Source organism: Mustelus asterias, chromosome 27 (genome assembly GCF_964213995.1).
Source record: "Mustelus asterias chromosome 27, sMusAst1.hap1.1, whole genome shotgun sequence".
NCBI lineage: Eukaryota > Metazoa > Chordata > Chondrichthyes > Carcharhiniformes > Triakidae > Mustelus > Mustelus asterias.
In genome coordinates this window covers 20,512,485-20,525,894 of record NC_135827.1, presented here as the reverse complement: position 1 = coordinate 20,525,894, position 13,410 = coordinate 20,512,485, and the positions used below count along the sequence as shown (strand labels likewise).

Here is a 13,410-nt window from a genome sequence, read left to right as displayed (position 1 = left end):
TGGCTCCCCACCCCAGGTGTGTCACAATTAGAGACAAAAGAAAAAAACCACGAGTAACAGAAAGCTAAGATAAAACCAGCAATTGCTGCATTATCTAGCACGTTAATCAGTGTCTAAGAAGAAATGAAAGGGTCAACACTGCAGGTGGGCCTCTTCATTAGATCCGGACCAGTCCCAGAAGTGGATCATACTTCAAGCTTTAACCCTTTCTTCCTGTTTCTGATTGCCTTTCTATTTCCAGCATTTTAAAAATGATCTTTTAATCATGGGTTCACAGTAGTTGGGTGTCCCACTCTGAGCAGTACATGTATGGTAACCTCCGATCATGATCATATGGTACGGAAACAGAGTGAGCTTTGCCGTTCCTATATCACCCATTCTTTCATACATACAGGAGATACAATCTGACTAATGCTGATATCTTGCTTTGAGCACCTAAACCTACAAAGAACTAGAAACGGATTATCCACGTGGCCCATAATTTTCTTATTGAAATGGCAGCTCACAATTAGCAGTGAAATGTGGTTATTTAACACTGGTTAGGTCCAATTAATATATAGCATTGCTCCGTGTGTTAACTTGCAACACCTCCAGTAAGTATGGCTTTCATCTATAAACGTAGCATCTTTGCATTACTTTTGAATGTAGCCTTCCTTGATATCTTAATATCATCCTCGTGTATTACTTTTTGTTAATCGGGCCCAGTGAGCTAAACTAGCAAGGCTCACACGGATACCTCTCAAGCTGCAGTGATCTTCCATGTATGAATATGTATTACTTGAACCAAGCTAAAGAGATATGAGCCTTGTTCACTTTGGATGTACCAACTGATGAATTACCAAGTGTCAAAAGGAGCCCTTGCCAAAAATGCGAATGAACGCTACAAGTTGAGAGTGTTACACACTTCGTGGTAAGCTGGAATCGATATCCATGTGGTCTAAGTGAATACATACACGTGTAAAGAATAAACAAATAGGTACAGGGCTCACGAGGTATGTAAACCAGAACATTCCATTCCTTAGGTCTTCATAGTAGAAAAGGTTCATTGTGGTAACTCACTATTACAACTCAATCTTCACTGCTTCCCTGCATCTCGTAGGAAGCTTTTTAAGTCAGTATTTATTTCTGGTTTGGTATTCACACAGAGTGCATGCATCCCCCTTTACCCATGCGACAGAATGCATTGCAACGGAGTCACCTTTCTCACACATACAAGGGAACCCTATCTTCCCCAATCATACATCACAGAGCCTTGCTAATTGAAGTCACAGAACACACTCTTCCATCACAATTGTTCATTTCTCGGGAATCTCTTCTGTGCTTTGTCCATTTAATTATCTGGTGAAAGAGACCTGTTCTTGGTCCTGTCACCCTTAGGTACATAATCTGAAATTTTTGCTTTTGCTAAAAATGAAACCACTACCATTTTATCCATTGTACGTGTTGGTGAGAGAACGTAGCAATCAGCTTGTAGCCAGGTTTAAGGTCAATTAGTCTGAAAGAAAAGAAATGGCAGATGGGTTGAACACAAATGCTTGTGAACTTGCTTTAATTCTTGTGTATAGCATGTTGATGTTTTTATCACAGAGTAAATCTAAATGAACAAAAGGGTAAATTCCGAGACACTTTAAAAGATGTAACACAAGTAGACAGTTGTTGCAATAGGACAACAAAAGTTCATTTAGTGTCAAGCAGAATTGCATCCTTCTGAGTTGCAACATCCTTGTGATCCTATCCTTGGTGTCCCACTCCGTCATTAGCCCTGTTTTCATTGATCTATCATTGCTTCCTTCGATGCATCAAATTTAAACCCCTCATGTCTCTTTTTAACTCCTTACATGGCCTTGCCTCACTCAATCACTGGTCCTTCACCTCTAGATTTCAGTCTCCTGCACAGCTGCTTCCCCGACTTTGGCTCTTTGTGCATTCTCCCACTTTATTCATCTGCAAACTGGTGTCAGGAGTCTTCAACAGCCAGGCTCCAACGCTCTGGAATTCCCCTGCTTAAACTTTTCCTCCCCATTTCCTCCTTTTCAAAGCTTTTCTTAAAACATTTTCTTCAACCTCAGCTTTGGTCAACTATCTTCCTTCTTGACTTGCATTCTACCATCTGTGCTGTAAGTATTTTGTAACTTTGGGATTCCATTACATTTTCTGATCATTCCAGATCTTACCAACCCTCTGTAAACAAGTCTTTCGTTTCCCCTCCAGTTCTTTTGCCAATTATTTTAAATCTATGACCTCTGATTACTGACCCATTTGCCTAAGAGCATAAATTGGAGCAGAAGTTGGCCTTTTGAGCCTGGAGCCTGTTTGGTCATTCAGTAAGATTATAGCTGATCTGATTGTGGCTTTAACTCCATTTTGCTGCCTGCCCTCCCAGTATAACCTTTGACTCCCTTGCAGATAAAAATCTAACTTGAATATATCTAATTTGAATATATTCAATGGCCCAGCTTTCACTCCTCTCTGAGGTACCGAATTCTAAAGATTAACATCCCTCTGAGAGAAGGAATTCCTTCTTCTCTTTGTCTGAAATAGTAGGCCCCATATTTTAAAACTGCGTCCCATTGTTCTATATTCCCCCATGAGAAAAAACAATCCTCTCAGCATCTACCCTATCAAGCTACCTCCGAATCTTATGTTTCAATAAGATCACCTTTCATTGTTCTAAACTCCAATGATTATAAGCCCAACCTTTCCTCAAAAGACAGCCCCTTCATTCTAGGAATGAACCCAGCGAACAGTCTCCGAACTGCCACCAATGCAAGTATATCCCTCTTGAAGGATTACTTCAGGGGTGCCACAGTAGCACAGTGGTTAGCACTGCTGCCTCACAGTGCCAGGGACCCGGGTTCAATTCCCAGCTTGAGTCACTGTCTGTGCAGAGTCTGCAGGTTCTCCCCGTGTCTGTGTGGGTTTCCTCCGGGTGCTCTGGTTTCCTCCCACAGTCCGAAAGATGTGCTGGTTAGGTACATTGGCCATGTTAAATTCTCCCTCGGTGTACCCGAACAGGTGCCGGAGTGTAGCGACTAGGGGATTTTCATAGTAACTTCATTGCAGCATTAATGTAAGCCTACTTGTGACACTAATAAATAACCTTTAAGAGAACTAAATGCACAGTTGGAGCAAAACTTCCCCATTTTAATACTCTATCCCCCTTGCAATAAAGACTAACATTCCAATTGCTTTCCTAATCATTGGGTGTATCTAATTTTTTGTGATTCATGTATAAGAACATCCAGATCCCTCTGTACTCCATTCTGCAGTTTCTGTCCATTTAAATAGCATTCTGCTTTTCTATTCTTCCTGCCAAGTGGACAACCTAACATTTTTCCATATTATACTCTATCTGCTAAGTTTTTGCCCACTCGCTTAACCTATCTATATTTCTTTGCAGACTCTTTGTATCCTCCTCACAACTTGCTTTCCTACCTATCTTTGTATCATTCAGAAATTTGGAAATGTGGAAATAGTTTCTTCTTACTTGCTCTATCTGGGCCCCTCATGAATTTGAATACCTCAGTCGGTATCCCCTTAATCTTTGGTTTTAAGGAGAACAATCCCAGCTTCTTCAATCTCTCTATGTATCTGAGTCCCATTATTCCTGGTACCTCCTGGTAAACCTCCTTTGTACCCTGTTCCGGGTTTTGCAACTCTTCCTAAAGTGAGGTGCTCAAGAACTGTACACAATTACCAACTGAGGGTTAACCAGTAAGCTCCCTTGACTTGCATTCAATTTCTGAGTCCAACGATTCATTACACTATTTTTAGCCTGCCTTACCATCTTGCCTTTCCCCTATCAAGGACCTGTGAATGGGCACTCCCCAGGTCCCTTTGACTTTCTTCATATTTACCTGTGTGTTATATTTCCACGTTTGGATCTGTGAAGCCTTTTTTGCCTTCATTCACCAGCACAGGTTTCTCGGTCCGTGTGTGCCAAACTAGTATCTGTTCAGAAAAGAAAGGGCGAAGGTAAGACTACCAGAACAACATAATGCTCAGTAGGAATTCTAGCTTCAAAGCACTGAGTTTGATACAATGAAGAACTATTGAGATGTGCCAACTGCGCAGATTATAGACATTTCCCAATGATATATTGTGCAAGTTTCTGGGCGTCCATTGAAAATTAATTTTCATTTGTATTAAAAAAAACAAATGCAATAGAGTCATAAAATTGTACTCTGATCGTACCAGTGATGGCTGTTTTGAAAGATCTGTCCAATTAGTCTCACTTCCCCGCTCTTTTTCTATAGCTCTGATGATTTCTCCTTTTCAAGTCTATATCTCATTCCCTTTTGGAAGTTATTACTGAAGATGCTTCCACAACCCCTTCAGGCAATGCATTCTAGAGCATAACAACTTGCTGCATAATTTATTTGTTGCCTCACTTTTCTCCCCTTGGAATTGTTGCCAATTATCTGAAGCCTGTGTCTGCTGGTTACCAATGCTATGATGTCTTCATAGCATGTAAGTTGTTCAATAATCTGGCATTATTAGGACCTGCACTCTACTTAGAGAGATCAAATAAGGCAAATTGCTTTCCAGAATTTTATCAAAGGGTTGGTACAGTGAACTGCTGTACTGATATAATATGCTACACAATGGCAGGGAAGTGGTTCTTATACTTGACTGGACCATCAGAAGGGTTGTCATTATGTAAACCAGCTCTTTCCTCTATCCCGGCAGGGACAGAAATTCAAATCCTTATGATCTACTCGCAGTTGGGAACAAAAGGCCGCGTGCAGAGGCCTATAGGAGATTATCAACCTCTCCTCTGAGCTTTTTGTTTCTAACTGATTTCAGCAAATTTTCTAATTCAATATAAAGTGTCATATCCAGTGAAAACATCATGTTTACAAGTTTAAACAAGGACCATGCTCACGTGGAAGTTTCTGGATGCCTTTTATTTGTTTTAAAGGGACGCTAATGAACTGTTAAGACGACTGCCACAAATCATGTGACTTTTGGCATTTGTGCGACAGACCATATCAAATCTCCAGTGAATATCTAATTAAATATGGACATGGGTACGTGTACCTCACAGCTGTCGGTAGAATTCACACATCCCATTGTTTAAGGATAGGCCAACACCTGAAGACTGTGGAGTTTCCAGACTGCCAGCCTTCATGCTTCATATTGGACAAAATGGAAGATCTAAACTCAATGGCCACTATCAATTTCCCATTGCATAACAATGGTCCACCCCTATCCAAATTGGGGGATAAAGTGAAAGATCCACAGCAGGGTGTGAAGTAGGCCTCATAAGTGTTAATCCAGTCATCATGTGAGCAAAATTGTTTGCAGAATCTATATCACCCAAGTATCCAGCAGATCCTTTAATATTATCAATTAACAGCTATTCTGAGAATGAGGCTGAAGCAAGTCATCAAGCAGCCAAAGTACCTAACCTGTTCCAGTCTCAAATTCATCTGAGAACCAACCTCCGAGATATTCAACTACAAAAAAGCACGCAGCCTGCCGTGAACCCTTTGCTTTACCCTCACTTCAACTTTAAATTGTTGAATTAATCAAAAACACCACAGGTTTGCCACATGGGAAGCTGGAATCCATAAAGCAGGGACTGAAGGAACTGTTATCTGTGATAGTGCACCATCATTGCCAGTATCCAATGTGTATGTGTGTGTGTGCTTGCATGCGCGCGTGTGTGTGTACATATGTGCGTGTGTGTAACACTGTGTCAGTTTGGGATAAGTATATATTTTAAAATCACAAAAGCTTGCTACTGAATTATTTGATTGGAATGCACACTCTGATGGTACAAAACTACACACCTCTTTCCACACACAACATATTGAACATGGGCAGTGAGAAAGTAAATTCATTCAGTCCATGCAAAGGGAGTAACTTTATTTGTGAAACATCATGCAGTAACATTCTGTGGCTCCTAGCCTTTGTAATATATAAAAAAAAGACACCTTACAGTCATCTGTCTGCAATAGCCTAGTTCAAACAGTTGTTTAAATTAATTACCAGACACTGATTGTTAAAGGATTGTGTCCAAGATGCATATTCAACAGATTACACTTGTGTTTTACCCGTAGTTCTCCTTGTAACCCTATGCAATTGGTGGTCACCACAGCATATCAGCTGTTCAACAAAGTGACCAAATTGTTATCTGAACTGACCACCAATGATACTCTCTTGGGATAGGCTTTATTTTTTAGTGGGCAGAGGCAATTCCTGTTCTGGTGGTTTGCTTACCCCAATTGCTGTCTCAATCTTTAATGTGATCTGGGTGACTATGGAATGCTAACTTGCAACATTGCTCACTTCATTTGAAAGATTTAGCAAATGATGGGCAGCAAAGTTTGATGAACTGCAATTACTAAACTATCTGGTCTTTTGAATGAAACGTTAAACTGTGGCCCCCATCTGTCTGTTTCAGTGGATGTAGAAGTTCCCCAGATAATGTTTTGAAGGAGGGGAGTTCTCCCTGGCCAATATTTACCCCTCAATCAATATCACAAAAACATATCTGATATCTGATCAATATCACTTGCTGATTGTCAGAGTTTGGAGTGCGTAAATTGGCTGCCATTTTCCTACATTACAACAGTGTCTACGGGCTGGACTTTTGTGGAGTCTAGAAGATTCTCTAGCCCTTTAAAGATGATCAGATAAATGCTAATGAGATGTAAATATATGGTAATGGAGTTTCCAACCTTTCCTCGTGGGAACCCCATTTCATCATTGGTGGAGGGTGAGAGTAATCAGAGTGGGAAATCCTGCTGGTGTAAAATCCGTATGGGGACTCCCATTGGATTCCCATCCTCACCAGCTTTCCTGCCTGCTGAAAACAGGTGCAGAGAATCCTGGCCGATGGGTGGGAGCTGATTTCGGGACTCCAACCCCATTACAGGCATCCCAACTTTTCATCAGTATGGGGTAAGGGTGGAGGCTGGAATGCGTTGTAAATCTGCATGCACCCTACATTCCTGACCTGATTGGCTCCAATGCATGGACAATCATCTCCTAGCCCCCAGCAATCTTTGTGGAGTAGGGCTAACTTGTCAAGGAGTCGTGATGCACGACCCCTCCAACGTGTCATGAACCGTAATCTTGATGAGGAAACCTTTTGAAAAGCAAGTTCAGAATGTCACAACAATACTTCCCGTGCCAAGCTATGACCTTCCACCCACCTCAACGGCTCCTCATATGCTCCATGCCAACCTCTATCCCTACACCCACCACAATTGCCCTTCATACCTTCCATACCAACATTTGTCTCTTTCCCCCCCACCCACCCCAACCACCCCAACCACAATAGCCCCCATACCTGACATGCTAACCTATGTCCCTGCACCACTCCTTCATATGTTCCATGCCAAGCCATGCACCTCTGCCCACTCCCAATGATCCCTCATGCCCTCCATGCCAATCTATGGCACTTCCATACCCATTCAACCAAAATACACTCTGCAGAACTAATGAACCCTATAGTAATAGTGGCATGTGTGGAAATGCTTAAAAACAGTCATTCATACATGAATTAATATACGAGTTTTACTACAGCTCTATAAAAGTCTAAATCACGATATATTTAGTGTATCAGTAGCAGAAACAACAGGTATTTGAAACCTCTTTATATTATGTAAATAAACATACCACTGACAAAATAGATCTAAGAGGAAAGAACTGTCAAACAAGCAATGTTTTCCCTTGGGCCCAGTTGTTTCAACAGCTTAATGGGTATCTGGGCCCTCAGCCAAGTCTCATTCTTGACTGAGAGCCGAGACATCAATTACTCTGTTGAAACAGCTGGGTGGTCATGAAAATGCCACAGTTTGGCATGGAGGTATTGGATGCCATTAGGTTTGTGTGGAGGGGGAAAGATTGGTATGGAGGGTAAGATGGGACATTGGGCATGGATGAAGGGGCATAAGTTAGCAGGCAGAGTATGATGGACCATAGAAGTGGGCGGAAAGGCATGAGTTTGCATGAATGGGGCATGGGAAGCATATGTGTCAAGGGGTGTGATGTGAAGGGTGAAGTGAAGGGATATGAGGGGCAAGGGCTAGAGGGCCTAATATTAAATAAAACTGGGACAAAGTCTGAGATTGCCAAAATGGGTGTTTTAAAGAGGATAAAGGTTAAAGCAAGAAAGGACAGAGCTGTTAAGCATATGAGAAATGTTCGCTACATGCATGACAGATTGGTCAGAAAGAAGAAAGTCAAGTTGACAATTTGAGGGAATCCTTCATCAGAACAATTTGAGTAAATGAAGTTCCCCCAAAAATGTCTTTGTCTTTCCCAAAGCTGCTTATGTTCACATTTTTTTGTAAATAAAAATGAAACTCCTACCCCTCAGCAGTTTTTGTGGATTGGGCCAACTTGTCAAGGGGTCGTGGTTCACGACCTTTCCAGCGTGTCATGAACCATAATCTGGATGAGGGAACCTTTTGACAGACAAGTTCAGAATGTCTCACCAATGCCTCCCATGCCAAACTATGACCTCCCACCCACCCCAAAGGGTCCTGATATGCTCCATGCCAACCTTTATCCCTGCACCCACCACAATTGCCCTCATACCTTCCATATCAACCTCTGTCCCTCTCCCCCAATAGCCCCCATACCTTACAAGCCAACCTATGTCCCTACACCACTCCTTCATACCCTCTATGCCAAGCCATGCACCTCCACCCACCCCCAATGGTCTCTCATGCCCTCCATGCCAACCTATGGCACTTCCATAACCATTCAACCAGTATATACTCTGCACAAAACTAATGAACCCTATAGTAACAGTGGCATGTATGTAAATGCTTAAAAACCATCATTCATACATGAATTTCTTTAATATCTGACTTTTACTACAGCCCTATAAAAGTCGAAATGGCTATACATAAATTAAATTAAGTGTTAAACATTACAACAGATAAAAAGAAAACCTGAAATGTAATAAAAAGGTAACATCGCCATCGTCCCAGATGACCATTGGCTGCTCTCCCCTTTTTGTGGGGGTGAGCTGACCGGTGGTGATTTAACCTGACGATCACCACACCTCAGGCAAGGATATTATTAAAAGTATTAACACAAATAATGCAGATTTTAGAATATACTAGTATAAAGTTTATTTATCAGTGTCACAGTAGGCTTACATTAACACTGCAATGAAGTTACTGTGAAAATCCCCCAGTAGCCACACTCCAGTGCCTGTTCAGGTACACTGAGGGAGAATTTAGCCTGGCCAATGCACCTAACCAATATGTCTTTCAGAGTGTGGGAGGAAACCCACGCAGACATGGGGAGAACGTGCAGACTCCGCACAGTCATCCAAGCCGGGAATTAAACCCAGATGCCTGGTGCTGTGTGGCAGCAGTGCCAAGAACTGCGCCATCGTGCCGCCCTAATGACAACAGACTGAGATATATGGCTATGTATTCACTAAGGGTATACATAGTAATTTTTTAATCCTCGTTGTGCCATCATAGTGGGAGGTAGAAGAATGGTCCCAGTTTCCTGAATCCAGAATCTGGATGCTTTGAGAAGTTGCTAAGCTGAGAATCAGAAGAAAATTGACACAAAGTTTGAAGTAACTGTTTCGGTAGAAAATTGAGCAAGGAAGAAGGTAGTGTTTGATAGGGAAGAGATTGTTGATTATACTGAGGCCTTGTTGCTGTGATTTATGTTGTGCACTTAATGCTTTAAAGTGGCAGCATTGCATCACTGCAGCGTTCTGTTAGATATTAGAGCGTGGATATGAACTGTAAACAAAAATGGAATTTTGCCTCAGTGTTTTACATAAATCTTTAAAATAGATAACTTATTTTCCACAGTTCATCTTTCTCTGAAGCTCCCATAATCACTTATTTTCCTGTCTTCAGTGATTCTGCTCTGTATTTATGCATTGAGAGTTGAGAGGCGAGTTGGAATGAAACCAATAAAAAAAAACACCAAAGCAAGCAGCTTTCTGGCTGAACTGACTATGTAGGGAGCTATAAGAGTGAAGGTTCACCCAATGATGAATATGTAAGGCTGCCTGCAATGGGGCAGTACGGGACCACTCTACAATATTTCCATTTTCCTGCTCTTTTTTTCAGTCGGTTTTCACCTCTACTTCATTCTAATGTTGTACTGGAGCACTCTAGGAGGTCACCCTCACCCCAAATGCTGTGAACATTAGCTACGGGACGCTACACCTCACCAAATGATCTTAAAAGTGTGCTTCCATCAATTGGTGTTGGCAATTAGGAATGGAAATCTGACCCAACCTCCCTCTCCCTGAAGCAATTGTTAATTTCATTTTTTATTCATTCATGGGGTATGAGCATCGCTGGCTGGGCAGCATTTATTGCCCATCCCCGAGGGCATTTAAGAGTCAATCACATTGCTGTGGATCTGGAATCACACGTAGGCCAGACCAGGTAAAGACGGCAGATTTCCTTCCTGAAAGGACGTTAGTGAATCAGATGGGTTTTTACAACAATCGACAATGGTTTCGTGGTTATCATTAGAATTTTGTAATTCCAGATTATTTTTATTGAATTCAAATTTTAACCATCTGCCATGGTGGGATTCGAACCCATGTCCCCAGAGCATTACCCTGGGTCTCTGGATTATTAGACCACTGATAATATCACTACACCATAGCTTCCCCCTATATTTACAGATGGGATCAACTAACATAATACAGGTTGATGACCTGCCTTCTCCGTACACTCAGTTACTTGTTGCTTTAATCTGAAAAAATGCTTCAATTATTTTCAGAGATAACTCTTCAGTTGATGTCACAGCCATAGGTAGTGTGTGATTGCCCTTCTATCACCTTGAATGCTCACAAGCACGGATTGATTATTCTCTCTGAGTATAGTTCTCCATGTGTGGACAACCTTCCAATGACGTATTGAAATTCTAAAGCATGGCATCAGAAGTGGAACATCTTGAAGTATGAAGGATAGCTTTTCAACTGGATGTTGGAGATCATTCATGTTATGTGCTTGTTACACTACATTTCCACATGAAACAAAATGTTGCTACTCTCAATGGATCTTGTATTGTTGGACTGCCACCATTTGTTTCATATGGACCTCAGTTTCGATAGACATTGCACAAATATTGTCCTTTTCCATCTTGTTCCGCACAATGGACCTTGACTCTTCACTTGGATTTTATTCGTGCTGAGAAACTTTCCACACTGACCCAGCAGAAAGTTTGAAACATTGCTTATTGAGTTGAGGCGGGGCAGGGATAACATCAGTAATTGAATCTCTTCTGCTTTCAAGTTTGGGCGGGGTTCTCTGGCCGTGCTCGCCTCAAAGCCGGAGAATCCTGCCCGAGGTTAATGGACCTTTATATGGTCTGCCCCCGCCCGCTACTATCCCCTCCGGTGGGCGGGACGGGAGAATATGGGCCAAGGGCTTTGCTATTGTCTCAGAAGTAGAGCCAGATGCCATTTTTCACCACTGTTTAGTGCCTTTAGTAGTTGCCCTTTCCAGGTTGTTGTGGCTTAACATCAAACTGCAGCATGTTTTATGGGACACACACACAAACACACACGCACACTACAAGTAACATTAGAGTAGACTGTCGTCTGGTAAGGTATAAATATAATTCTGAACATAATCTCCATAAGTAAGATGGTGAAAAAGTGCCTGTCAGATATAGCAGGATATAAGCTATAAAAAAAATCATTGCAGGAAAAAAATCAAATCATTAGCAACTAAGCTTTTAGCTTGACTTGACAGCAGCCACTTAGGGCAGCAACAAGAGTTTTTTCAATAAATACAGTGCAATGGTGAAGGGATTAAACCATGTAATTCACTGCAGAACTTTAAAGCACCCCAGAGTTTGCCTGCAATCTTCTCTTCAGTTTGAGGAAAATGATGGAATGATTGATGGGTTTTCCAGTGATTGATATAAAAACACCAATTTTCCTGTTGCATTTTCTGAAAAACAAAATCCCTTTTAGCCCTGCAACTCACCTCTTGTAAAGTGCTTTGAGGTTGTAACATCAAAATTGATGTTAGTGTCAGGTAATTTTAAGGGATTTATATTTGTATGGGTAAATATTACAAATAAAGTATAGTTTTAAGAGAGTTTACTTTAATGTTTCTGTGCCTGAAAGGGTAAAACCTATAGTTAGATTCATGCTGGATAAACGTGTTTGTATGTGCGGGGTTGGTTAAGTTCCAACTATGTTTTGATTGTGCTTAGAGAAGGCTACGGTGTGAAGAATAAATAAACTAGCAGTGGTTGCTTAGCAAATAGAGGCCTTGTAAGATAAAACCTTTTAAGTTTTACTGTTAGCTGTATTTATTGCAGTTTAAGAAAGATACCAGAGAATGAACATCGCTCAACTCTGCCAGGAGATGGACTGGACAGGATGGGAGCTGCAAAGCGGCAGGCTTCCCAAAGAAACAGTTACTGTCCAAATAACCAGGGAATTGGACAGAAATATTGAAAGACCAGTAAAATTAAGAGAACGGAAACCAAGGTATTATTCAGATGAATTCAAGGAATAGAAAACAAAGTGTTCTGAGTTAAAGAGGCAATTGCAGTAACCAGATTTAAAGTGTGAAAGCAGACTTCAGAGGTAAATCAAAGGTTTGATACCATTCTATTGGAGTCTGGGAATCGAGAGTTAAAGCAATTGACAACGGTTTGTCTCGCAGTCAAGACAAAGAAATCCTAAAGGAGGTGATGCAAAACCTGGATTTGCTGTTAGAAATGGATTGGATGCTTTAAAGGAATCATTTGGAAAACCTGAACTGGATTTTGGAATGCAAACCGCTAATGGAAAGCTTTGTTGTGAAAGAAGAATTTAAAGCGTGTTTTTGGGAGTGCATTTTGGAAACTCTCATGTAACAATCATCTGGGTTTCTGAGGAGAAGCCCATAGACATTCACTTGGGGTTCAGAGTGAGTGTGTGTATTTGACCACAGCTAATCTGTGCTTAAACGGACTTTGTATTACTGAGACTATTGTAGCTTATGATGTACACGGTAATTCTTGTTAATCATAAAATCTGTGTGTATTTGTTAAACTAAGGGGGGAGTAAGGGAGTATTGTATCATAATCCAATGTTTAATGTTTAATAAATGTTCTTTTTTTGTTGTTAAAACAAATTAGCGGCCTCCTGACTTGGTTCCACCATGTTTTGCAAACAAAAGTAAAAGTTATGGTCTTTTGAGCCAGGGTTCCATTCTGGGATCTTCCCATCCAGTTATAACATCAACTGGAATCGTAACACACTTTTTCTTCACCTCACCAACTGCCATAGCATGTCTGCATCATTAGAATGACATTATCCTGTTATTGATGAAAAAAATGGACATGCTGTCAAAGCTTTTCATCTTGCACTCAGCAGGACAGAAACAAGAATGCCAGATTTCAAACAGAGCAGCAACTTATACTGCATGAGAAAAGAGTTCTGATTGGTTGGCACAT

At 41.2% G+C, this 13,410-nt stretch overlaps 1 protein-coding gene across 1 annotated transcript in view; it reads right to left on the bottom strand.

Moving 5' to 3' along the window:
- Nucleotides 1–3,864: 3,864 nt before the first annotated feature.
- The window catches only part of LOC144480026 (galactosylgalactosylxylosylprotein 3-beta-glucuronosyltransferase 1), a 35,379-nt gene continuing 25,833 nt past the window's right edge, over nucleotides 3,865–13,410 (bottom strand). Inside the window, exon 4 of the mRNA XM_078199177.1 lies at nucleotides 3,865–3,951. Coding sequence (XP_078055303.1) covers nucleotides 3,865–3,951 — 87 coding nt within the window. The remainder of the gene's footprint in view (nucleotides 3,952–13,410) is intronic.